Raw genomic sequence first — 27,579 nt, 5'->3', positions numbered from 1 at the left:
CTCCAATTTCAAACAAATTATTAGTTTTAATAAGCCTATTTAGAAAGAATACTGAATAGGCTTAATATACACAAGTCAAATGCATTTCTGTTTACTGGCAACAAAGAGTTAGAAATGCAACTCAATAAAAATAAAAAATTTACAATGCTAAAAGGAGTCTAAGGACCACAGGAATAAACTAGTGGAATATATTTATGCCATTTATGGAAAAAAAAACTTAATTGAAAGCACTTAAAAGGGTCTAAATAGAGATACTATGTTCATGGATAAAATGACCTAATGTAAGATATCAGTTCTCTAATTTGATAGATAGGGTCAACACTGATATAATTAAAATCTCAACAGATTTTTAAATTTAATTAAAAATGTGAACTAAAACTTTTATGGAAGACAAAGGGAAAATAAGCTAACACAGTCCTTAAGAAAATGAACAGGGTAGAGACATTTATCCTATGAGATAAATAACTTAGTCTAAAACTTGAGTTGTTAGAATAGTTTTGGGGAAAGCAAGGGAATTATTATCATAAAATTTAGGGTAGTTATTGCTGGAAGAGAGAAGATTGAGGAGAGGCAAATAATACTGGAAATATTTTTTGAACAAAGTAGTAAGCACGAGAGTCTTTATTTTTGTTCATAGCATTATATGCCACTTACATTATTACATCTAAATTAATCATAAAACAGCTTAAATGGCATTTGAGAATAATCCTAAAATATGCCTTATTCTTTTAGTAATAATATTTTAATATTTGCTCTCAGATTTATTGAATCTTAGAATTGGGAGATATTAGAAGTAATACTTCCCAATCCTGATTCATAATCAGTCTACTGAAGGATTTTTGAAAAAAATATTTATGCCATGGTTCTCTCTGGATCTTGTTGGTCAGAATCTTGCTACATTAGATCTTGCCGGGGTCGGGGGAATATGGTAAAGGGAGTGATGATGGGTAGTGTAAAACCAAACATATTTTCAATTCTCTAGGTGATTCTGATGATTGCCAGTTAAAGGAATCTTTTTTTTTTTTATAGTTCATCCTCTCACTGTGTAAGGTATTTTTCCTCTGCAGTGTTAATAGTCAGTATTTCTCACCTTGTATCTTTCCATTGGTAAGGAACTCATTAAGCAGTTAATCCACTAAATATTAGGTTCTCATTTTTCAAAAGTGTTAATAAGAAAAAAAGGAGGTGCTTTTTGTACATCTCTTAGCATCATGCCTCATGCCTAGCACACAGTAAAGGCTCTACACATATTGGCTATTTCCATGTTTATTTTTTAATTTATGTTTTCTCTTTTTAAACTAGACTTTATTAATTTTTTTGACAGATGTATGTACCAATGAAACCACTACCATAATCAAGATAGCTAACATGTCCATCACTCCCCAAATGGTGCAATTTTCAAATTCTCAATTTAATCCTTCCCATCACCTTTAAACCCTGGGGACCATAAGTTTGTTCTCTGTGCCTGAGTCTGTTTCTGTTTTGTAGATAAGTTCATTTGTGTCCTTTTTTTAGATTCCACATATAAGCAATATCATAGGCATTTTTCTTTCTCTTTCTGGCTTACTTCACTTACAGTGATGATCTCCAGGTATATCCATGTTACTGCAAATGGCGTTTTATTATTTTTAATGACTGAGTAATATTCCATTGTGTATATATACCAAATCTTCTTATCCAGTCATCTGTTGATGGACATTTGGGTTGTCTCCATGTCTTGGCTATTATAAATAACACTGCTGTGAACATTGGGGTACATGTATCTTTTTGAATTTTATTTTGTATCTGGCTATATGCCCAGGAATGGGATTGCTGGATCTAAAAGGAACCCGCCTACACTGTTGGTGGGAATGGAAATTGGTGCAGCCACAATGGAGGACAGACAGTATGGAGGTTCCTTAAAAAACTAAAAATAGGCTTACCATATTTCTGTGTTTATTGTAGTTACAGTGATGGATAATGACTCAGTTTCTAACTTCCAGTTATTTCTACCAACTGGCCCTAGTTCTGCTTTCTAGAGCAACAGAGAATAAGTCTCTTTTCTGCAGAGGAACTTGTTCTTTAAACATTTAAAGAGCCTTTGAATTTTTTCTACTTTTCGCAAAGTATCTGTAGTCCTTACTGCCAGGAACTCAGGTGAGCTGGAGGAGGGTGGGGGTAGAGCTGAGCTGCCAGGACTCCCGAGTAGCTGATTTAAGCAACAAGCCAAAAGTGAAAGTTAAGCCTTTAATCACTTACTGTGATGGTACAGGGAGGAGTTTAAAACCAGAGAAAGTGCTGATTCCCCTGTTCCATTTCCTCCAAGGAGCTCTGATAGACAGTCACAGGGATCAGTGCAGACATGGGAGTCCTCCTCACTGTTGAGAGAACCTAACACAAAGGGCTCCTGCAGTTTTATTGATGCTGAGGTGTGGGTGTAGTGGGGAGGCAAAGGAAAAGGGTTTGGAGTGGAAAAGTACTAAGTCCTGAGTCAGAGTAGGGAAAAAAAAAGTATCTTCAGGGTGTTCCTCTCCCTTTTAGGAGAACTTGAGAGACCTCTGAAGACCACCTCTGCCCAAGGCCTCAGATAGAAACCAAGGAGCCAAGTCCCCAGGGCTTGGAATGTAAATACGTGGAAGACCTCGGCCAGCCAGGTGGGGCTCTGGACCTTGAGTGCAGCTGCCTGCAGGGACTGCAGGGCACTGGTTCGGGGAGGACAGCTTTCCCCTATGAGGGCTGCCGCTTAGAGCCTTCACAACTGCCTGTGGGCAGGCCTGGAAAATGACATATGGCTTGTTAAGCAGAAGCCAGACCGCACACTTACAGCATTACAGTATGATGTGGCTGGTAGATGCCCCACCTTTCGGAGCCCTTCATTCAGAGTGTATTGCAGGGCACAGCAGCACAGGGAGGGTGGATATTGTAGTGTTCCTGTAAAATGTGGTTACTGGGGAGATGACAAGAAAGTAATTAAATCAGTTGAAATTACAGCTGTGTTTCTGAGACTGCGTTACTGGTACAGGATTAAACTAGGCATATCTAAGGACCAATACTCTAGCTGAACTACTAAGTTCTTACTTTGAGGGTCAGTATAGTTTAATTTTAAATCAAGCATTTACTATCATCTAAGATAGCAGAATATAATGAAATCAATGACATTAAAGTATTAATGCAAAACAGATTGGATTTGTAGTCAGTATTCAGTTTCTGGGGGTACCAGTGTTCCTGATGTTAGGCTCCATCCAAAAACTCAGAAATTACCTTCCTAAAAATATTATCGATTCTGTAATTTTTTCATCCTGTAATAGTATATCTTTCCTTCTCTTTGTGCTATTCATTGACACCCCTCCAAACTTGTGCCTAAATCGATCTTCATAAGTTCTGTACTCCTTACCCTCCAATCAGTTTAGGTGCTCATTTATATCATTAGAAGTTATTTTCCTTAATAACAAAGGTTTGCACTTTTTTTCCTTTGGGATTATTCTGACCTCACCGCCACCTTCTTGAAGCAGTTCAGTATAGCAGTTGACTTCATTTCTACCTCCTAAGATGAAGCAGATCCCCCTCATGGTTGAGCAGTAAACCAGAATCAGGTGAAGGAAAGACTTGTCAGAATGAGTCTGTGGAGACCAGACAGTAAATGGTATTCAAGGTATTGTCAGCAAGTGTAATGTGAAAATAAGAGACTTGTGGTGCTTCTAATAGATCCAGTCACTATCAGGAGTCAACTCTTCATGTGGTCACGCAAACACACTCTGGAAAATTACAGCAAAGTGAAACTGTAAGACACGGGCTCTTGGCTTATGATGAAATTGCTCTGGCAAGGACACAGTTGATGAATGTCAGAAGTCTAATGTGGTGACCTCCAGTTACGTGTATAACTCCCAATACAAAGCATTGTGCGGAGGTTGTTAACATATAACTCATTTCTAATGGAAAATAAAACCCAAGATACGTGAAGTAGCAAGAGTAACTTGGGCCTTAAAGAAAAGTTAGGATTCAAATTTTGGATCCCGCACTGTCAGAAAGGAGGCGTTTCCATACAGTGTGATGAGCCAGTCTAGAGTAGCAACCTCGTTGCTGTTGGTGATGGTGATAGCGGTGACGATCACGGTCATCACCGAGAGTTAGAAAAGAGGAAGGACAGGAGTGGTGCAGGGAAGGGAGGAAGATGAGGGGAGGGAGAGAAGAGAAGAAATTACTCAGAACATAATAACTCTTTTCTTAAAATGGCTCAGTTCACATTATGAATACTAATCACTGAGACCGTGGTTAAAAGGATTGACTGAGAAACTGGACTCCCAGGTTCAAAACTCAGCCCTGTGATTGCCAGTTGTGTGATTTTGGAGCAAGATACATGACATCTTTGTGCTTTAGTATGCTCACTTATGAGGATAATTGTAGTTCTATCTCAGATTTATTGTCTGCATTAACTGAGTTCGTGTGTGTGAAACAGCTATAACAGTTACCTGGCACACAGGAAGAGCCAAATAAGTAATAATTATTTTGGAACAGTTAGTGGCTGTTTCCTCATTCATTCATTCCCATAATTTGTATTGGACAACTGTGTGCCAGGCATTCTTCAAGGCACTTGGAAACAAAACAAAGATCCTTGCTTTCTGTAGAGCTTGAGTTCTAGTAGGAATGATAGGTAATGAAAAAATAAACATAGGTAATTAATGTAATGTGCAAGATGGTTGTAAGAACTATGTAAGTACAAAAAGAGTAAAGCTGGGTAAAGGGGATTGGGAGTGTTGGGGTGAATTGGGGGGGCATGGAGACAGTTTGTATGTTGCAGTATTAAATAGAGTGGTAAGGTTAAGTCTCATTGAAAAAGATGAGATTTAAACTAAAACTTACTGCATCACATACAATAAGTAGCCCTAAATTATAGTGCTTTTGAGCTTTTGTGTTTGCTTTTTAAGGAAAAAGTGAAACTGCTTTTTGGTTCTCCACTTGTGTATTATTTTGGCTCCAATATATGTATGCTTATCAGTGTTTGTCTGCATGGTCAAACAGAAATAGAGCAAAGAGTCTTGCTTTGTGTGATTCAGGGTCTCTGAGAGAGAAGCAGTTTCTTTTCTATGCAAAGTTGACTTCTCATTGGCTTGTTCTCTTACTCTTAAGATCCGTGTGCTTTATATGGGATCCTAACTGTCACTGACTCAAATGCATTATCTTGCATAGACAGGCAAACAACCAAGTTGTGAGTCCAGAACTAATATATCCCATGACCAGCACTTCCCTACTGGTGGAAGGTTGCTACCTTTGTTCCATCACCATACCGTTCGCAGTTGACAAACAGACTTCACCTGCGTTCTCTCTACTTCATCTCCCATGGTGAAATAGTCACAAAATAAGTAGCTAAGCTCCTGTAGCAAACTTCTGAGGAGAGATCCGTGTGATGGGTGCATGGAGAGCCAGGCATGCAACCAAAGGAGAAGCTCAGGTATGTCTTTGTATCATTTTCATGTTAATGACCACATGAGGAAACATACCCTTTTTCAAGTAACTGTAGTTTATACACTGCTGGCCTGATGATTCTTGGCCAAACCCAGAGACTCATGTACTGTCACTGAAAGCCAGTCCCAGTATCTGCACGTTTTGGAGGAAGACCACTAATTACGCCCTTCGTAAGGTTCTCACAACACTCCACAGCACTTAGTATAGGTGCATGGAGCCAAGCAGAGTAAACAAGGTTTTCCCACTTCCTGCTTCTCCAGTCAGCACAGCCAAATCCCCCAGATCTCCATAGCTGGGCTTCCTCCCTCTCCCTTCCATTCTAATTGTATCTGTGTTTGTTTGTTTTAAATTTAAGAAGTGTTTTAAAAAGTGTTTCTTAAATACCTATTTGACAGCCTCATGGAAGGATTGATGATACCTTAAGCTGAACATGGATAGATTTGTCTTTGTTCAAATAACTGTAATTACCTTCTGGTTGTGTGAGTGCATGCGTGTGTGTGTGTGTGTGTGTGTGAGAGAGAGAGAGAGAGTGTGTGTTTAAGGCTCCATTTCAATTCCAGTAAGTGTACCTGAAAATGCAAGGCATATCCATCAGGAACAAAGGATACTTATTCTCTATTTTAACCCCTGATGGTGTTGGGTAGGTAAAGTGCTCCTATGCTAAGAACAGTAAGAGTAACATTTTGAATTAGAGAAATAATGACTTGATTTGTCCCTCAATTTTCAGAGGGGCATACCTTCTGAAATTATAATTTTTGTTCCCAATCCTAAGAAGACAAGAGAATGTAGGACAATGTTTTCATTTCTAATTACTTGAAATTCTAAACGTATGTATTTATTTACCTTAGAAAGGAATACTTAAAAATAACTGAAAAGAATTCTTCCAATGATTAGTTTTACTGTTACTAAGTAGTATGTTTAGCAATACTAATATGTTTAAAATTCTATACTAAATGCTAGATATGAAAAATAAATTGTGTTTAGTTCCTATTTTTGAGAAGTCCATAATCTGGTTAGAAGTCAGAGAAGAGCAAATTGTTGCCATTATAAAAAGGATATGTTGAGTGCAATGGTAGTATGGTTAAATTGGTCCTTGGCTAGTAAATAAAGTTTAAGATCGTGCAGTTGAGTTTTGTTAACTTCGTAAGCTTCTGATCCCTTGTACAACGCTGGGCAATCCGCTCTCTGAGAACCTTCATGAATTGCAGAGGAATGATTTTGCATGCTAAGCATGACAAGTGGTCATGCTTGAAGCTGTCGTAGATATAACAATATTGCCAAGTCCAATGGTGCCAGAAGTCTTCCCGCCATAGGACTTGAGATCATACATCCAGGGAGGCAGGGAACAGATGAAGCTACTGGGGGAGAGAAGTCACTGACTTGAAATCAATGGTAAGAGAAACATTTTTTAAAAATATAATTGATACTACCATATAATTATATTCTATCTCTACCTGTTTATTTCACTTGGAATCCCCTCAACACTCACCCTCAGGCTGAGAATTCATTAAACCAAGTACTTGATATATATTTATTGTTTTTCTAAAATGAGATGAATTCTATTGCAAGAATTCTGTAATATCCCATAAAATAATGAGACAGCCATGGAATAACATATCACCAGGGCTTCACTCAGTTATCTTGTCTCTGAACAGGGTACCTTGTAAGATACACGTGGCCTGAGTTTTCTCCATTCTCCTTTTTTCTTTCGTGGTGAGCAGGGCGTCAGGGTCTTTTCTTGGTGTTACCTGTCCGAGCTAGATCACTGGGTAGGATGCGTCTTTACTCTGAGCTCCAGTCCGGGCCATGTTTTGTGTTTCTGTTACCATAAAGCAGGGACACTGTAAAAAGGATTACTCAATAACCTGAGAATAAGAGGGGACTGGGGCTGTATAAGTCTGGCAACCGCCTAATGGCCCAGTCTCTGCCTTTGGTAGTAACTAATTTTCATTAGTGCTGGGAAAGGGATTGTTAAAGTTTTTTTCATTATTGATGGATGGATTCTTGAAAATTTCAGGGGATTAAATATGTAGCATATGTCAAAAGAACAGAAAAATAAAAGGAAATCTGAGGTTTCCGTTTGAGAAATGTAGTTCCTTTGCTACTGGATATTTGATTGCATTTAATGGCCTTTATGTAAAGCATATTAATAAGCTGATGTTTCCTCAACTTAAGAATGATTTCACTTTACAAACTATATATTAGTGAATGCTGAGTTTTTCCGGAGAGAGATTACTAAGAAACTTAGCTTTAAACCAAAGAACAAAAATACATGCAATTTTATATTTACTACAGCGTTGAACCACAGAAGCATAGTTTAGGAATCTAAAAACTAACACCCTAAATTGAGACCCTATGTGGCATGAATTTTAATTAAAGGGACTTTTTTTTTTCAAATAATTGCTTAATGATGAGAAAGTTTAGAGGCTGAATTTTTTGTTTGTTTTCTATTCTGTAGTATGTGATATTATGAATTTAATTTAGATGCAGATAAAGTTATGAGAAGAATAGGAAAGGTTTTTGCATAGGGAATCACAAGCCCTGTAAGAGGCGACGCTGTCTATTTGAGAAACATGCTGTTAAAGAAATGAGCCCTAGAAAGTACATAATGTAGCTGAGTTGTTAGGAGTTAATCCCTGACACCTGGCATTGTCTCCTCGAGACTAACATTGAGAAATTTTCAGGAGAGTGTTTAACAGCTGCATTTTAGGTTTTTAATTCCACAACTTACTGCACTAAAACCTAGGACCATTTGGTTGTTTTGCTATGAAAAATTTTTAATTATTTGAAATGTAACCTGCAGTCCCCTTTACCACCAGCATGGTAAATCTTTCACATCCCCTTGATGTCTTTGAAAACTTAGAGATGACATTAGCTTTTAAAAAATAATGTAAAAGTGAATAATGAGGTATTCAGCACTTCTGAAACCATATTTCAAAAGAACAGGAGTTTGAAAGAAAAAGTCTGCTTCAAGTGTTAAGGAGCATTAGAGAGCGGTAAGAGGTCAATGCTTAGGAAAGGAGAAAGTAATTTTGTAGAATACAAAGGCTCTCCTTGACAGCGAGGCCATTTACTCTTGAAAATCATATAGCAGTTTGAATTGGGAATTTTACCAGCGTTTATAAAGCGAATGAAGGGGTTGAAAAAGTGGTGAAACCACTTGAGTCAGGACCCTCATTAGGGAATCCAGAATTACTTCAAGTCTTTTAGACCATCCCCCTGTCTGCTTTATCTGTCCTCTTGTCCATCATGAATGCCAGACTGGTCTTCTTAAAACAGTGTTTTCATCGTGTTAGTCTCATGGCTACACACTCAAAGGAAGGTGGATGTGGCAGTTCTGTTCAAGATGACCTGGAGATAAGGAAGTTAGTCATTAAAGTCAACAGAAAGAATTCCAGTTAGAACAGGGTACAATTCACAACAAAGTTGTGGTGTTCCAAATAGAAAGAAAGACGCAAATAGGAGAGGGTGTGAGGAAGAAAAAGAGAGACTGTGACCGAGGTGAAATGGACAAGGCTTGATACCTCTTGGATGTCAGAAGCAGAGGAGAAGAGAGGAAAAGGATGGCAGCGATGGTCTGGAGCCCTGAGAATTCCTAGCTTGCTGCCACAGTCGGGGTACCTTGGACAAGTATGTAATTACTTTGCAGCTCAGTTTCCATATGCCTAAAATACAAGACTGTTGGAATGTATAATTTCTTAGGTTGCTTAAGTTTTTCAAGTTGCATTAGCTGTTATTAAGGATTTTAAGCCTCTGGAACTGGGCAAATGGCGATAGTATGAAAAACAGAACTCAAAAGGAGACATCCAAAAAAAAGTGTGCAGGAAAAATAATTGGTTCTAAAATGGATGTCTTTACTTGAAAGCACTGACAGGTTTTGGAAATATTCAGGGACACTGAAAAACTATGTATTGCTACCCACTGTGCTCCAGGCATTCAACAGAGCAAACATGTCCCTTGCCTACTTCAGTGAAGTCAGTTCATAGACAAATTTACTGTATGAACTAGAGAAAGAGTAAGAAAATGAAAGCAAGAAGGAGGAAGGGAAAGGAAACTATTTAAAAATGATGGGGAATTAAACTTGCCAGTTCACTATTTTATTAACACATGCCCAGAATGAGCAAGAATTGAAAGACAGGAATATGCTGTACCCTATAAAGTTTTGTTTTCCCTTGGCGTCTCAGATGGAAACAGTATTGTCTCCCTGCAAATAATTTTCTATACTTTTCATTCAATCATGGCAGTTACAGACATCCCTTGCTATTCAGGGGAATTGGTACTATTGCTCCCATAGGTACCAAAATTCAAGGATGCTGAAGCCTCTTATATAAAATGGTGTATTATTTGCGTATAACCTGTGCACATCCACCTGTATACTTTATATCAACTCTAGATTACTTATAATAGCAACTAAAATGTAAATGCTATGTAAATAGTTGTAAATATTTTACAAATAGTTGCCAGCACACTGAAAATCCAAGTTTTGCTTTTTGGAACTTTCTGGGTTATTTTTTCCCAAGTAGTTTCAGTCTGTGGTTGATGGAACCCAGGGATGTGGAACCCACAGATATGTAGGGCTGGCTCATCTGTCTCAACCAAGGACCCAGTGGTTCACTCCAAGGCAAAGGGAAATATGGCTGTACAAGTTTTACTGAGAGTTGTTAGGTTGGTCTGTGATGCAGTTCCCTCCATAGGGATTTTCAGTGGTAATTTAGAGGAGTAGATGTGATTTTCAATAAAGACAAACATCCTAATTTATGGCCACAGTTCAGAGACTCCAGGAAGTAATGGAGAGAAGATAGGGGAGTCTGGAATGATTAATACTAGGGAGAAGCTTAATGCTTTAAATTTTAGTTCTGCTTAGACAATTATTTAAGAGACTAAAACAGTATTTTTCAAGATTAGAGCTAACGGGAAAAAAAGAAATGAACTGCGTTGGAGCACCTGTGAGAATTTTGTCCAACATAAGTCAGATAACTGGGACCAGGAGTGTAGGTTAGGATTAGGCAAGGAATCAGCTCAGCCAAGATGCATTCATATCAGGGCTGAGGTGCTAACCAAAATGAAATCAGCGGAGGTGAGAAGTCTTGACCAAAGCTGAGTCAGAAGAGGAGGTTCATATGACTCAGAGGACCACATGGGGTGCAGTCACAACTATGGCTTTCTGCCTCCTCCTCCTCTAATTCTTTAAGTAGACGCCTGCCCTCAAGTGCATGTCTGCCGGGGACTCTTACTCTTCTGTTCCTTAGTTGGAGGGGTGTGAATAGCCCTAGGCAGCAGTGGGCCAGCATACATTCCACCAACTTCAATAATGTTCCTGACTACACAAATCTGTAATAAAATAATTGTTACCAGTGAGGTATCATCTACTTATGTAGGTCGTATCAGTCAGTACTCCCAGCCATGCTACAAGGAAGGTCATTTTTGCATTTTCCATTTAAGAAAAGCAAGATTCATAGAAATTAAGAAATATTTCCTGGTTGAGTAACTGTGCTCTTACCTTCTTCCAGTGACTAAGTCCTTGCCTGCTAACCCACTTTAGTGTGAGGTCCTTAACTTTCTCCCTGGTTCTCAGGCTTCTGTCTTGTTCTTTTCAGGTGTTAGTTCCGAGATAAGGATCTTAGGTTTTAAAACAAGACCATGACTTCCTTGATGTCTAGTCTCTTAAGTGTCCAGGCCTGTTCCCTTGACCTTCCACTTTTCATTCTTCCCTGCTACATGCCAGAGTTGGCTGTAGGGAAACAGAGATAAGTAAGATTTATGTCTCATTTTTGGAAACCTATATTCTAGCAGGGACATGTAAACAAACAGAATCTCCTTTTACGGGGGTTATGGCAGAGGACGTAGAACAACTGTTCCCACAGGTTTTTCTACCCTAGTTTGACCAAAAAGTTGAATACCCTTCTCTGAGTTACAAGTATTGAATTTTAACCCACACAGCTTCTCAGAAGCCCATCTGAACAGCAGGAGCCAGGATTCTCCCTCCTCCCCCTCCTCTCTCTCCCCAGTTCCTCCCACTCAGCATCCCTGATGTTGAGGTCACAGCCAAGTAGAGTTGGTTGAGGAGATACTTACATCTGCCTTATGGCTCGATGAGTGTTACTTTCAAGTTCATCTGAGAGGTATGTAAGTGTGAGCTGATGCCACTCAGCAAGGAGGCCATACCAGTAGAGGAAATGGCAGAGTAAAGACAGACAGGTAGAGGGTAGTATGATGCCCCTGAGGATCTACAAGGAGCGGAAGATGACTAGAACAAGAAAGTATAGGGAGAGATCAAGAGAGATGAGACTGGAGGAGCAATCATACCTTCTTGGCTTGTAAAGGGGTTTGTTCTCTATCTTGCAGGCACTAAGGCATATTGAGTATAAAAATGACATCTTCAGATTTGCATTCCAGAAAAATCACTCTGGCAGTGTAAAAAATGGACTAGCAAAAAAATCTGAGAGATGAAGATAAAGCCTGGACTAGGACACTGTCAATGGGAAAGTTCAGGAGGGAGACAACTGCCCAAATACCATGTTTTGTTAACTCTACAATGTGCGTTTTTATACCTTAAAACAAACTGAGATGAATCTTAATAACTGAGGGTGTCTTAAACATTGGTAACCAAGCTGCAGTTGTAGGAGGGTACAAGCCTGCACACTTGTAATCTTAAAGTGCCGTGTGCGAAGGCAAAGTATAGCTTTGTTGTTATTGCTAGTGTTGTGGCTGGGTAATTGCAATCTCTTAATTATTCAGTTTAGAAAAATAAGGATGCTTTGAGGAAGGATCGGAGTACTGTTTTGTCTCTTTTGATGCTTTTGGTAAGGTTGGGAGCCCACCAGCACCCAAATCAGCAGTAGAGCTGTCTGCATCTTGGAACATATGAAACAATAATGGAGTCCTGTTTTACATAATGCTCAATCACTGGTGCTCTTGATGGCTTAAAGGACAATAATTTGAAAAAAGTCTCAGACTATGACAGTTGTGAGTTGAAGAGTAATTCTGAAAAGTTGGACTCTGAATGAGAGTCTAATTAGTCTAACTAATTTTTGTTTTTATTTTCCTTTTCATGTGTAGAAAAGTAAGATATATGACAGAAATCTATGCCATAGACAGTCACTTTAAGAGGGCCCATTCAACAAGTCTAAAATTTAAATTCTGATTGCTGAGAAAGCATGGTGTCAGAGATTAATTTGATTTTTTTTCACAGTGGTATATAAAATCATGCTTTGTCTTATGACATATAGTGTCTTATTTTTGATGAAATGAGAAATCAAAAAAGCATTAGGAATAAGTGAATCATCAATTATACAGACATAAATATGCATTCAGTGTTCACAATAATGGAAATAAAAAGAAGGTGAAAAAGGCAAAAAAAAAAAATTCCTGAATAACATATCCTAATATGCTGCAGACGGATGATTAAAGTATATAATGATCATCAAGAAGTGTGTTAAAATGTATGTAAAATATATCAAGATAAGTGAAAAACAAAATAGATAATTGTATGTTTACCATTAAGTAACTAAATAAATACAAAGTTGTTTTTAAAAGTCTGAAAGAGAATACCACTGTATTAGAGGAGAAGGCGTTAGTATGATTTATTAATCTTTTACATTGCCTTAATATCCCATAATGCTAAAAAAGATTGTATAACTCTGCTTGGTAATAGCCTTGGAAACACAGAAATAAACAGGAGCACTATGATTTGTTTTTGTAGGCCTATAGTCTTCAATTAATTTAACAACTCCTTTGGATATAGAGAGTCTACCAATTTTCTGATTTCTAATGGAAATCAGCAAGTCTCTGAATATTACCCATTAAGCATCAAGCATCTGCTTATGGAAATAGCACACCCTTGTCCCATAATGAGAAAGTACTACTTTTGGAAACCCTGCTTGATAGTTTTCATGCAGTACTCTCCTGGTGCCTTCTCAAGAGTTATTTTTTCAGTCTGTAAAGATTCAGTTTGTTATCAGATCAATTTTGAATTAAAAATGATTACTGTGTACTTAGTAAAATCAGCTTTAGCACTTCCACCTGTGTATTGGATTTCTTAAAAATTACTGAATACTGTTTATACCTTGTAGACAATTTGTATTGTTCTGTAACAAGATTATTAACTGAAACTGAGTGAAGGTATATAGCAATATACTTTTATACTCAAATTTTATTAGACTCAGTAAACTCCCTTTAGTATAATTAGGCAAAGAACTAAGAAATAAAATGATGACATGTAAGGCTTTTTAATAGAGCAAATGTTGAATTAGAATACATCTCACTTAATTTAGCCTAGAAAATTATAGCCTTTGTCAATTACATGTGATCATTGACTCTCCAGATATTCTGTAGATCTCCCAATGCCTTTCTCTCATTTGCAATGCCTGTAGTCTAAAAGGCTCCTTTGTCCTTGGGGGAACACTTGAATAGCTGGAGAGGGACCACCCCGGGAGGATTTGGGACTATCTTCTACAGTGATACAGGGTTTCTAATGAGAAGCTAATAATTACTCGTAGAATACATGCTTAAAAATTCAAACACTAGCAGCACCTCTTGATCAACTCGGACTGGCCTGTGTTTCCTCCTACCACAAAAAAAAAAAAAAAAAAAATTAGTAAGAACTCAAGGTTTGAGGCAAAGCTATCCTGCTATGGAAATCAAGCTCTGTCAAATACTAGGCCTGGGTAAATTGCTCAATTTAAGGTTTATTAAAGGTAAAATGGGATAAATGGTAAACCTCAATCCATATGATTGTTCTAAATACAGAATAATATAATCATATAAGCAGTAGTGTATGGTAAGTCAAATCCTGGCAATGCTGACTCTGACTTTGATAATGACCTTGGGGGTGAGGCTGAACTCTTCTGTGCCTTAATTTCCTCATTTATAAATGAGAGAAAAAGTTGTGCAGATAACCTCATTGGAGTTTTTGAGAAAAAAATGAGACAATACTTGTAAAGTTGGCTGTAATGGTTAGCCTGCTGTCTGGCTCCTGGTGAGCACCATCTAAATATGATTAGTATTAGCTAGTGTGCTGGCTGCAGTTGGGGACAGCTTAATCCGATCAGCTATACCAGAAAGGATTGAGATCAGACAGCTTGTTCCCTAGAATTAGATTTCCCTTCAGAATTACTTGTTCGCTGTTGCCTGTGTTGATGACTCCCTCTGACCTCCTCCTCATCGAGCTAGCTAATGGCTTTTGGATTTTAGCTGATACCCATGAACTTGACCTCTTGCCTGTAAAGTCAGTTTATTTACCTACCAATTTTTCCAGTCTTCACCATTTTAAAAAAATTTAATGGCCCCCAGATCTCTCTTGGTTAGGAAGACTCTCAATAAATATTACAAAAATAGTTTATGTTTGTGTAGAACTTCACAACATTTATCATGCACATCTTTATTCATGAGGTGAGGCTGTTGGGGCAGTTTTTTTTTAATATTTAGGTTTGAAATAAAAGCTTTATTATTACTTGATAGATAAGCTCATTGAAGTATATGTTTGTATAAACTCCTTATAGTAATGGTGAAAATGTAAAATTATAAGAAAATATACCCCCATGAAAAACATTTTGGGCACTGCCTGTGAAGGTTAAGAGAACGTTTTTAATGCATTGCAGTTTTACAAATTACAAATGTAGGTTTAATGAAATTAAATGACAAATTCAAGTAGGACAGAGATGAGGTTTGATCTGTGTCTTCTAACTGGGGCTCATTGTTTTGTGCTCATGTTTGGCCTGTGTCCTTGGATATCTCTGTTCTGATGAGGCAAGCATAAGGGTGAAGTGTGAGGTTCCAGAAAATCTGTGTGCAACTAATTCCTGAATTTGTGAATACACAGAATTGCTCAAAATTCTAGGTGGGCTTGGGAATTTAAGTTATGAGAAGGAAAACATAAAGAAAATAAATCATTTGTTTGTGATGGAACAAAACACACCATTCATTTAGATAAAACTTTGCACTTTATAAATCACTGTTTCAATCGTTTTCACAATCAAATGCATTTCTTTAAAAAGAATTAAAGTTACATTACTTTGAAGTCAAAACATTTCAAAACACTTGGAGGCAGCTGGTTAGTATGATTGCCATGTAATGTGGTGGAAAGACATTTATTGATGTTTTCTTCGTGCCATTGTTAACTCTGTTCACAGAGGAGAGAAAGTAGAAACTGCTTGGAATCAGAGCCTTTGATTGGTGCAAGTGAAACTGGAAAAAATTTTTAAAAATCCACTCACATAATCCTTTTCCCACATATTTGGTGTTCGGGTTGTGTGAGGGTCCAGCACAAACAGGCAGGGAGAGGAGGAGAATGTGGAAACAGGACAGGATGGAAGCAAGATGTTATAGTGAGAGAGTAGTAGTCTTTCTAAAGATGCGTGTTGAAGAGAAAGAAAAAAAAACAAAGCTCACTGCCTTTCCCTCTTCTACACTCTGCAGTTTTTTGCAGTTCTTAAGAGCATGCTACCAATGATTCTTTTGTGATCACAGTGCTTGATCTTTGACTATCACCGTGACTGTCACAGCCCTTGACCTAGAGAGTGTCACTGGCATTATTCTGGACGAGGACGAGAGCTGTATGTATCCTTTCTCAAAGTTTCAGTGGTAGACAGGGTCCTAACTGTCCTCTCTCCCTATCACACACACTGTCGTCCCTCCTATCTTTTTTTTTCTTTCCCCCTCTTCTTTATTTCCTCTTTCTCGATCTCTGCCCCACGATTACTTTTGTCCTGCAATTTATGATCTAAAGGTAACTGTTAGTTCAAGTGCGTGACCTTAAGTAGAATCTGTTCATTATTGACGGCCTTCTTACCCATGTGCAGTAGTTTTAATAGTTCCTATTTCTTACTGCATTTGATCCTCACCTTCAAACATAAGTTACGACATTTTTACTATTTATTACCATTGTATCTTTATTAATATTTTGGCTCTATTTTACATGAGCTGCATGATACATTTGGTGAATGTCCAAGAACGCCAAATTGGTACAACTAGCAGTATTAGAGTTAAGATTGCAGCTAGGAAGAAAGATCCAGTAAGACAGAGGTTTCCATTTGTGAAGTTATGCAGCAAGAATGAAGCGTAGTCTCTGCATCAGTGACAACTGGATGATAAAGTGCAGATAACTTATTATCGGCTGTCTTAGACTGTTCCAGTGGCAGAGCTGCCCAGCTGACACCCACCGATGTGAATTGTGTTGTTCCCAGTGAAAAAGCTGACTCTCAGCTGGGGTTTAGCTGGAATTTTGTAGTTCAAGTGAGCATAAGGAGAAGCAGCCATCAATGATTTTAACACCTTTGTGGCTGTATAAACAGACTAGCTTTGATGCAAGAAAAAATCAGCTTAAATGTGTTAAACTCATTTTAATAAACATAAATACTATTTTATGAAACAGTTATAAATCCAAAAGTGACACATGCTTATGCTAAAAACATTGAACACTGTCACATTTATAACATAGGGAGAGCCTTCTTTTTCTCTTACTGTTTTGCTCCACAAAGGTAACTGTGTTTATCAATTTGATGAATATAGTTCTAGATATTTTCTATGCATATTTAAACACACAGGCATATATGGGGTAATACTAAATTTAATAATATGCAAACTAGCTTTTTTCACTTAGCATGTTATTATTTTTTCATATATACACATAGATATTTACCTTACTTTAATTACTGCATTCTTCCCATTGTATAATGTACTGTACTTCATTTAGTCAACATGCCATTGCTGGATATTTAGGTTACCTAACTTTTGTTGCTACTACAAAAAAAGTTGCAGTGAACATCCTTGAACAACTAATTATTTTAATTCTGTGCATTTATCTTTGGATAAATTCAGATAAGTGGCAATTCTGATATCAGGGAAGTTGCTAATATTTTAAATGTCTGAAGATCTGGAGATGCCACTTTGGAGTTCAATCTGTGAAGTTGTAACATCACAAAAATAGTGTTTTTACAATAAAAATAATCTCTTTACCATTGCAGGCAGACCATACTTCCACAAAACTGCCCTGGTTCTGTTTCCTCCATGGAGGTGCAAATTTCCATATCCCTAATGATTTTTTATTATCCTCTCTGTGATACAATAAAACGTATGTCAGGCCAGGCCATGTGTATTTTGAAGTTTCAATGTATGGAACTATCCAAGAAGGCAGGTCATCCCTATAGGTGGTAGTCAGTCTCTCCTTCTCACTGGGCAAGGTCCTTGAACCTTGAATCTGCTGCTCTCTGAACTGATTGAAAACCATGTAATCATTTAATCTTTTCAACAGCCTTTTTTACTACAAACAGTGCACTCTTTCTTATAGGGAGTCAGTTACCCATTGAAATTATTCCTTTTTTCCCCTCTTTCAGAGCTGGACGGGGCCTTTACGGTATTGACAGCATGCCAGATCTCCGCAGGAAGAAAACTCTGCCCATCGTACGAGATGTGGTGAGTCACTCCTGTTTAATTCATTTGGATTGCATGTGTCATCTTGGTGTTTCTTAGCTGTCGTATTGCCCTTTTCATTAAATGCCTAGCCTGTAAATGTTTCATAGAATAAAACACACCAGAAGCTGGATTCCTGCAAGTGTTTTATTTCTTATTTCTTTAAAATCTATTAGATGGAGGAAATAACTCTAACCTTTTGACAGCTTTTGGGATTAGCTGAAATTACAGATGGAGTTAAAATGGCCCTGTAATCGAGCAGAAGGAAGTCACACAGCGCTGGGGCTGGCGGCTGCCTCTGGGCTTGATGTGCTCGGCTGTGAGTGACCACAGGTGTAACTTGCACTGGGAGGCCGAATTTGAGCTTCTTCACCTTGAAGAAGACTTTACTGTTTCACAAAGCCAGCAGCTAATATGAATCGATTCTTTATGCTCTTATATTAAGATCAAGTCTAGCCAAATAAATAAGCTGTTCCACTATCTAAAGAAAATCATGGCTTCCGAGTTTTTAAAACCTTTATTATCCTTGAACATAATTCTGAATAACAAACTTTCCCATAAGGAAATACGCTAGAGACCACCTGGAGATGAAAAGAATTTATAATGGTCTGTATTAAATTCTGAAAACAAATACCCATCAACATGAAAAACAAGTATTTTCTAGCATCCACAATGTTTTCATATTTTTCTTGAGGCATATTTATTTCTTTTCATTTTTTGAGACATATTCTTGATGGTTTATTCCTATTATTGCTTAATAATTTATTGCTAAAATTTCCCTTTTAGCAACAATGAGCACAACTTCTTGATATCATTTTTAATTTTGCTGAGAAAACCTTCATCTGAAGGCCATCAGTTTAGTTTTAAAATAGGAAACATACAGTCTTGCCTGGAAAGATCTTATACTGGAAAACATCATATTGCTATACATCTGAGTTAGCTCAGGTTCATCCCATTATAGTGTGACATTATTTTAAAATGTTCAGTTTATTTGACATTATTCTTTTTCTCACCTGTCTTATATCTAATTATTTATACTTTGTTTCCTCTGAAACTTGGATTCCTCAGGCCATGGTGAGTGATTTTCAATTTACTTGATTAATACTTGGCAGTCTCCTCAAATGTACACTGCATCAGGTCCTGGGATAAAAGGGGGCAAGAAGGGCAAACAGAGAAATAAAAGAATAAGAAGTTTGGGTTCTCTAGGAATATAACATCTGGTTCCATTCTAAAAGCCAGACCAGCTTATGTAAACAGCAGGTGCCAATGCAGGCTGAAATAGAATAAAAACATAATTTTTGGAACATAGTTGTCAGAAATGGAAGCTTATCCTTGGAGGTGAGCCCTCGATAAGTTTACACGGTAGGACTGGAGATGGGTGGAAAGTGACTTCCTCACTTAGGACTGTCTTTAACTGAGTGCAGTGGCTTTGTATCTCCAAGGAGATATAATTCTGACCAGATACATTTTTCCACTATGACTTCCCTTTGTTCTAATGGGAGAGAAGGTTTAATATTCTCATATAGGACTTCGGATTTCCATAACTCTCTACAGCACTGTCAAGTTACTATATTGCCTGTTTCAGGTGGGAACAGCATAATGGTTCTGTTTTCCAGGGGACATGAAAGGGGCATGACTCATACTTAAAATCACCTAAGTTACCAGCATTGAGTGAAGAAAACAAATCTGGGAATGATGATTGTCAGTTGATAAAATGGAACACTTGAAAGAAAATACCTGACTAGATATAGAGGAATGTTTCTGGGAACTGTGAACAGCTCAAGAATCACCTTGTCCCAACTGTGATCCGAGGCTGTCAGACAGATCATCTGGCTCTGTATCAGTGGTCACGTTCTGTGAAGGAATGTGATCATGATCATCTTGGGGAAAACAGTGCTCTAGAAACCTCCTGCTAGTCTAGAAACCATAGGCTGGGCAGCCTGCCTTCCTGGGCCTCAGTTTTATCATCTGTAAAAATGTTGGGCCTAGGTCTGATGATCTAAAGGGGCTTTTTCAGCTTTCATGGTCAGTGAATCCATATTCTGGATGAATTGGTTGACTACTGAAAATGGTAGTTCCCTTCTGACTAAAAAACAAATAGTGATGGTCATTATTTTCATATTCTGCTGAGCGATATGTATATAGCAGCCACCTCATGTACCAGTAACTCATAACTCTTTTTTTTTTTTTAAGACCCTGGCTGCCCGGAAATCTGGACTCTCGCTCGCTATGGTGATTAGGACATCACTTAACAACGAGGAACTGGTAGGTGCAGAGTCAGTTACCAACCATGCATTGATCATAGTCTGGAGAAAGCATTCTGCTGGGGCCCCTTCATTGGGATGCTCACTCCAAAGTCCTAGGAATAACTGGGAATGTGGGGAAAGTCTGAACCCAAACAAATTTTCTCAGGCCTCAGCTTCGCTATTGTACAAATGATCCTCCGCTGATCAAATATGCATGCACTTTCCCGTCCGTGCAAATGTTCCTTCATCCCCATACAGTTGACCTGTGACAAAATCCTGCTGAATTTTTATAGTTCAGTTTTTGCCTCCTTTTTGAGGCTTTCCTAGACACTCTCCTCCCCTTTTGGCTCAATTATTCCTTTCCTCCTCTGGGCTTTTCTAGCATTTAGTCACACCCTCCATAGTAGAGTATGGTTTAGCAGGGTTAAGAGTGGAGGCTGCTTGGGGTCAGTCCCGTCTGTACCCCTTGATTAGCACAGTTATATCTGGCAAGTTACATAACTTTCTGCACCTGAGTTCTCTCATCCATATAGTGAGTGGATAATAGGATAGAAGATTAAGGATAATAAGAGAGAAAAAACGTTTAATACGCTGCACAGCCTAGGGTACCGTAAACAGTTACTATAAGCTGCTGCTTTAATTATTTCTGTTACTACAGTTTGATTATTTTGCATAAGCCTTTCCTCTTAGACTGATCTCCATGAGGGTAGCACTGTATCTTGTTTGTTTTTCTTGTTAAGTACCTTCATCCCTCTTGCTTAGCACACTGTCTGGCTTGAGATAGATGCTTTGCCAATTCTTGTTCAATGAAAGAACCAACATGAAGAGAAGGTACAAGTAGTTTGCAGATATCTAGGTCAGGGAATCTTAAATTTGGCTCATTAGAATCACCTGGGGGAGCTTTACAACCTACCAATGCCTGGGTCACATTCCCATGATTCTGATTTAATTGGCTTCAAGTAGATCCTGGATAGAAGGTTTTTTTGTTTGTTTGTTTGTTTTTAACAAAAACAAAAACGAAAACACCTCTCAGGCGGTTCCAGTGAGCAGTGGATGTTGTGCCTGGTAACTCCATCCTGCGCAGCCACTCTGCTGGGGCTTTTATCCAAGACAGTCTATCTGGGCCCACCTTTACTGCGACTAACATACTCTACCTCCCCCAACTTCAGAGGCTTGTCTGTCTTAAAGAATAGTGATTTGGCCAATGATATTACCTGTTTTAAATTTCTCTCCACATGACATTTAAACACCATTATTTATATCAGTATTTCTCATTCTCTTTTTCCTGTCATTGCCCTCTTCCACCAAGAGCCAACCTTTCTTAGATCTCTATCAGCAGGCCCCCTCAGCCCCATAAACATTAGCGAGAATACATGCCCATTTGAATATCTGGGTGCCCCAGCAAGCTCACGACATTTTTTTAAATTGAGGTACAGTCAGTTACAATGCATCCATTTCTGGTGTAGAGCACAATGTCCCAGTCGTGCATACACATACAGGTATTCATTTTCATTATGGTACTACAAGATACTAAATATGGTTCCCTGTGCTATACAGAAGAAACTTCCTTTTAATCTGCTAGATATAATGGCTAACATTTGCAAATCAAGCTCACAACATTTTGTATTGTGCCACAGGATTTGAAAAATGCGGTTGCTTTCCCAGGGGCTTATTCTCTATTAGATTTGTGATGCCATGTCATATTTAGATATATAGTTTGGAAATGAGAGAGTAAACCTTCTCTGGTAGATGAGAAAGCCTCATACTGGTTACTGAATCTCCAAAGTATCCAGTCTTTTGCTTTTGAGGATATCATCGCAGTGGGGGGTTTTATTGATAAGCGACTAGACTATTCCTTTCTTATATTTTTAGATGTGATATTGCGTTTGAGGCACAAATACTCCTTCCTATGAAAAGTTAAGAGAGCGATGGAAATGCAAGGAATGCTACTACTACATTTCCTGAGGTTCTGCAGGAAGCACACCCTCACTTTAGGGTTAAATTGGCTATTAATCTCCTCTGCCGCGTTTACTTAAAAGTACCATGTTATTTCTTCAGTTTCAGAAGGCCTCTGGAAAAGATTTTTCTGTGTGGGTGTCAGGTGGATGAATAGAGCCCATCCAAAACTCTGTAGAGCTCTAAAACTCCTAGAACCCATTTCCTGGGAGCCCATGTCTCAAAAAGCAAATGAAAACTGACTTTAGTACAACAGGCATATGAAATGTCCCTCCTGACAAGCTGTCACATTAAGTCATTACATGGGCAATGGACATAAATGCTGGAGTGAATAATCGCCATGTCTTGGTGCCGCAAGTCCCAGGCACCCTGAATGTGAAAGCACGAAATATTTGCCTTAACGTGAAGAACAAAGATTTGGCCGTGTGGAAAATGGTAGCACTTTTATTTTAATTAAAGAGATGTGTGGTGAAAACTCAGTCATCTCTTCTAAGGAAGGAAAGGGCTATAAAGTCTGATACAAGGTGACAGTGGGCCAGCCAGCACCGCCTCTGTTAGCATTCTGTTGTCAATGGGGGAAGCGTTGCTGGGTGCCCCATCCATCACAAGTTCCAGCTCACCACGAGGAGCTGCTGGGGCTGGTTGGGAATCTAAGTCTAATAAGGCCTAAGGGCTGTAGTTCTTGACAATTCCCATCTGGTTTAATAACACAAGGCAGGACCACCATCTAACATCTGTATCCACAGCAGCCGTCCTGCCGGCACTCTGCTGCCCAGCTTCGTGTCTGCTTTCCCAGTGGTGGTTTCCTAGGTTTTGGACTCAACAGTGGGGCAGTCAAAGCAGATCCATTCAGTATTTCAACGAACACTAATCGACTGTCTGCTGTGTTTCAGGGATTGTTTCAGATTTGGGAAATAAGGCAGAGAACAACTCAACTACAAATTCCTGCTGTTGTGATCCTTATAGTGAGAGGGGAGCTGAGATACCACACTTCGTACCCACTGTTGCCATAGCTCATAATGGAAGCTGCCACGCAGGAGTATTTAAACTAAGACCGGCTTAGATGATGGTTAGGGGAAACTCAAGTAGAGCGAGGAGTCCAAATCACTAAGCTCAAAAGAGACTGTAGAACACTGTTCTGTCCGGGTTGATGACCATGTTTAGGAGGCTGTTCTAATGCTATGTTTATAGGGAGCGTCAATTCTCAGTAAGGGTTGATGTGTCTGGGATGGTAGGGGTCCTTCCAATAACAGGATTCAGGCCAAAGAAAAGGGACTGACAAGAAAGAGACTGTGGGAGTTATCAAGCGAGCAGACCTGGGCCCTGTTCCTATCATGACACTTGTAAGGTACATGGAAGGACGGAGCAGGTCAGAACAGCTCTCTGGTACCTGGGGTTCAGTCAGGAAGCTGCAGGCTCACGGTTCACCCAGGGACTCTGGACTCCTGCTCTCCTGCTCAGGGATCAGGAATCCCTTCAAACCACATAAGCGCGTGATGAGGTGATAGGGCCTGAATCTGAATCTCAGCTCTACCTCTTACTCCCTTTGAAAGCTCGCGTCTTAATACGCCTTGCCTCCCTGAGACTTGTTCGTGTGATGCTTAAAGGGGTGGAAGTATACTTGCCTCGCAGTGAGTGGGAAGTAAAAGGAAAGTCTGGCTGGGCAGAGCAGTAGCAGTTAGGGCCGTGGGTCAGGGACTCACAGTGAGGTCCCCAGAGTACATGCTAAGCCCAGTGCCTCCCTGTCGCCTTTGCAGCTGAGGGACGGATTCCAGGGAGCGCTGACCTGGGAGTCAGCAGTAATGACTCCGACTACAAAGACTGTCCCGTGTTTACAAGTAGCGTTTGTCAGTGATCCTTCTGTCCTTCTTCCGGAGCACAATCTTTGGCGTGAAAAAGATGTTTTTTAAAGGTCCAGTTTACCCTTTACTAGCTGTGGGAACTTGGGTGAGTTACTGAAATTCCCTTGGCCTTGATTTTTCCCGTATGTTTGCTAATTATGGAAGATTTTTTGCACTTCGATTCAAGTAAAATGGCCTGTGGTTTACTGTGTCTTTGAACGATTGTGGCATCAAGTATAATCTAATTTTATAAAATAAGATGGGGAGCTTTCCTTTCTGTCACTTCTCTGAGCTGATCTGCATAGAGTAAGTGTTTCTAAACCTTGAAAGACTGACAAAACTTACCTCTAAAGCCATCTTACAATTTTTTTTAGAGTGATCATTTGACTCCTTAATTTATTTAGTGTAAGAATTCTATGCATGTTCTTTAAACACTTGTTCATGAGTCAATTTTGATAATTTTTTCCAGAAACTTGTCCTTTTTTCTAAATTTACAAATTTAATAGCATTAAGCTGTTCATATAATTGTATCATTATTTGCAAGAGCTGTGGTGTTTTCATCTTGTTATTAACTATTTGCATTTTTTTCTTTCTTTCATAAAATCAGTACTGCAAGAGAGTCTCTGCCATTTGTTCTTCTGACTCCATGTTGTTTCTTTGTTTTCCATTTCATTTATTTCTGCTCTTGTCTTACTTAAATTCATCTTCTACTCTTTGTATTGACCCTGAAGCTATTTTTCCAACTTAAGTTGAATATATAGTTTGTCAATTTTTGTTGTTGCTGTTAACTTTTCCGTACATATGAATGAATGTCTACAACACAAAGAAAGGGGATAAGTAATAATAGAAACATCTGTGTATTTATTACTCAGCCTTAAAAAGAGATTTCCACTCCTTACGTAGTCCTTCCTCATTTTCTTTCTCCTTCCAACCTTCAAAGAATTTATGTCGTTCACTTACTGCTTTTGTTTATATCTTTACCACATTTGTGTGTTGTAACTTAGTTTTCTTTTTGTCTTTTGTAACATGTATACATTTAAAAGTTCATTTTCCACTCAGCACACTTCAGCTGCATCATACAAGTTTTGCTATATGTGCTTTTATTGTTGTTGAGTTAGAATTATGAAATGATCCAGTGATTAATGTTTTGACTCATTAGTTACTTACAAGGGTTTTCATTAATCTTCCAAAGATAAGGGCTTTATTTTTGTTACTGCTTTGTATTCAGAGGACCCGGACTGTACATTCAGTCTTTGGTATTTAATTGAGGATTGTTTCCTGGTTTAGTACTTGATGAACTTTGTAGATATCGCATGTGAGCTTTTTCTGAGTGCATGAGTTTTGGAACTTATATATTCCTGATAAATTGTTTCTTTCAACTTTTGCTAGTAATCCTGTTAATCTCTTAAATACTTCTTCTTTAAAAATATTCTGTGTGATGATAATACAGCTACACTAAATTACACCTTCCATGATAGAAGTTTTTATTGCCCTTTCTTTAAATCTTAATGTGTTTTGTGTGTAGCTCATAAGCAACAGATAGCTTAATTTTGAAATTCAATTTAAGAATTTGTCTTTTTCCAGGTTAATTCAGTCAGTTTACATTTATCATAATAAATTTGAGCTTAGTTGTATTACTTTTAAAAAATTTACTCTCTCCTTTTTACTTTATTTCTTTTCTAGGCTTCTATTATGTAGATTTTTTCTTTATTTTCCCTGTTTTCCATTAAATAAATTAAAGTTATCTATACTATTTATTTTAATATAGTAGGTATATTTTTCAAGGCTTAATAAAAATACTTTTCAGATTATAAAGTTAATCAATAATTCTGTCCTGAAAAAATATATAAAGGTCTGAAAATGCTTAGGCTCTGATTACTACCCTCAACGCTCACGTTGGTAGAAGACAAGTCTAAATGTCATGTGTGAAAATGGTCTGAAAACCCCAAGTGCTCAGCCCAGGGAGTTTAACACATTGCAAGCATACCACTTAGATTTCCACAGAATTCACTTTTGTAATTGTGTCATTAATTTCCTTTATGTATTTTTTTGGACACCTGGTGAATCTATTTCTTTTGAGCTCTTCTACATAGTTAAAAAAAAAAAAACCCCAAAATTTCTAACACTTACCCAGTAGGCTCTATCACCTTAGTCTGCTAGGTTGCCAGGTCAGTTTTCCAATATGCAGAGAGAGCATACTAATATTTCTAGAGGGTTGTTGGGAGATTGAAATGAGGTAACAAATAAAAAGCACTTCAAACATTTTGGACACATAAGTAGGTAGTAAATATTAGTTATTTTTATTAACTGCTTTCACCACACAACTTTCCATGGCTCCATGATTGTCTTTCTTGGCTGCACAAGAGAACAGTAGGATGGGTTCCCTTTAAGAGGGATGGTCCCCCCACCTTTTCCCTTCCCTATGTAACATCCTTACCCATCTTCCTACTCTTTCTTGGCTTCTGTCAGAAGATTTATAAGAACTCAGTCTCTGCCGCAACTGGTAAGAATTAGGCTTTCCACATTACAGTCTCCAAAATTTCCCTTACTGGAGAAATTCACATTATTTTTGGCCTCTTATGGTTAATAAATTACTCACCTCACACCACTTTCATTATTTCTATATATATTTTTTCATTGAAAGTTTGAATTGGAGAATAAACGAGTACTTATAGTTTATAACAAATTTATCCTAATTTGTTATCAGATCAAGTTCCATGTTGTATATTGGCGTGGAACCACATTGTACTCTAGAGTGCATATTCTATATTGTCCTTATCTTAAATCAAATCATTTATTTTGCTATTGTTCTGTCCTCTTTATTTGGACTCAACCTATAAGTTACTTAGGTCAATGGTAATTGGTATTTATTATAAAACAATTTGAGTGAAAACAAATTACTTACTGTCTTCCACGGATAGACACATAACTTTTAGTCTCTGCACTTCCTGCTACAAAAAAATTTACCTGAGTAATTTTAGCTTCTGCAGTCAATCTTATGTAATGATTGGTTTGAATAAATCTGTCATGAAATTATGTCTGTTTTTTCCACTTAGGAACTTATTCTACCATGGTTCTGTCTTCATATTTATAACAAATTTCAAAGACCACATTGTACCTAATCTTTGCTGTGCAAACCTTTCTGATGCTTTTGTCCATAAATAGCGAGGTGATACCTAGAGGACAGTAAATAGATTGTTTTTTCCTAAAAAGCACACATCAAGTACACAAAATACACTTGAAAAACAAAAAGCTTATTTTTTTCTCAGAATTATCAAAATGTGATTATTTTCGATTATAAGAAAGAGATGGTTTGCATAATCCTGCGAGCAAAGCCCACAGGATGAAGAGAAAAATAGAACTTCCTTAGTTAACTCACTGGTTAACATAGGAGGGGAAAAAAAGAGAAAAGGTATATGGCACATGGAGGCAGATGAGCTTTTTTCCTGTTATAAGTGTGAACAGTTGCTAGATTGGCATTTTGGTGGCTCCAGAACGCTGGCAATTGTTCTTGGCAGGAGACCTGATTACTTTATTTCTTAGATTTCTTGTAATTTCCCCATATAGTTATCAATAGGAAAGGCAATTCATTCCCTTCCAGGGTCCTAATTGTTCAAAAAGTGACATATTAGGGTGACTCACTTTACATTCCAGTTTCTTGAGCAGGAATTTTTAACAAAATATAT

General features: G+C 38.1%; 1 protein-coding gene across 2 annotated transcripts in view; it reads left to right on the top strand.

Annotated features, from left to right (window-relative positions):
* The window catches only part of UNC13C (unc-13 homolog C), a 471,320-nt gene that overhangs the window by 147,091 nt on the left and 296,650 nt on the right, over positions 1-27,579 (top strand). For both annotated transcript variants that reach the window (XM_031672763.2, XM_072962394.1), the window contains 2 exons: positions 17,775-17,853; positions 20,044-20,115. In XM_031672763.2, coding sequence (XP_031528623.1) covers positions 17,775-17,853; positions 20,044-20,115 — 151 coding nt within the window. The remainder of the gene's footprint in view (positions 1-17,774; positions 17,854-20,043; positions 20,116-27,579) is intronic.

Source organism: Vicugna pacos, chromosome 6 (assembly GCF_048564905.1).
Source record: "Vicugna pacos chromosome 6, VicPac4, whole genome shotgun sequence".
Taxonomy (NCBI): Eukaryota; Metazoa; Chordata; class Mammalia; order Artiodactyla; family Camelidae; genus Vicugna; species Vicugna pacos.
The sequence above is the reverse complement of the archived record's forward strand: the minus strand, read 5'-3'. Positions and strand labels throughout refer to the sequence as shown.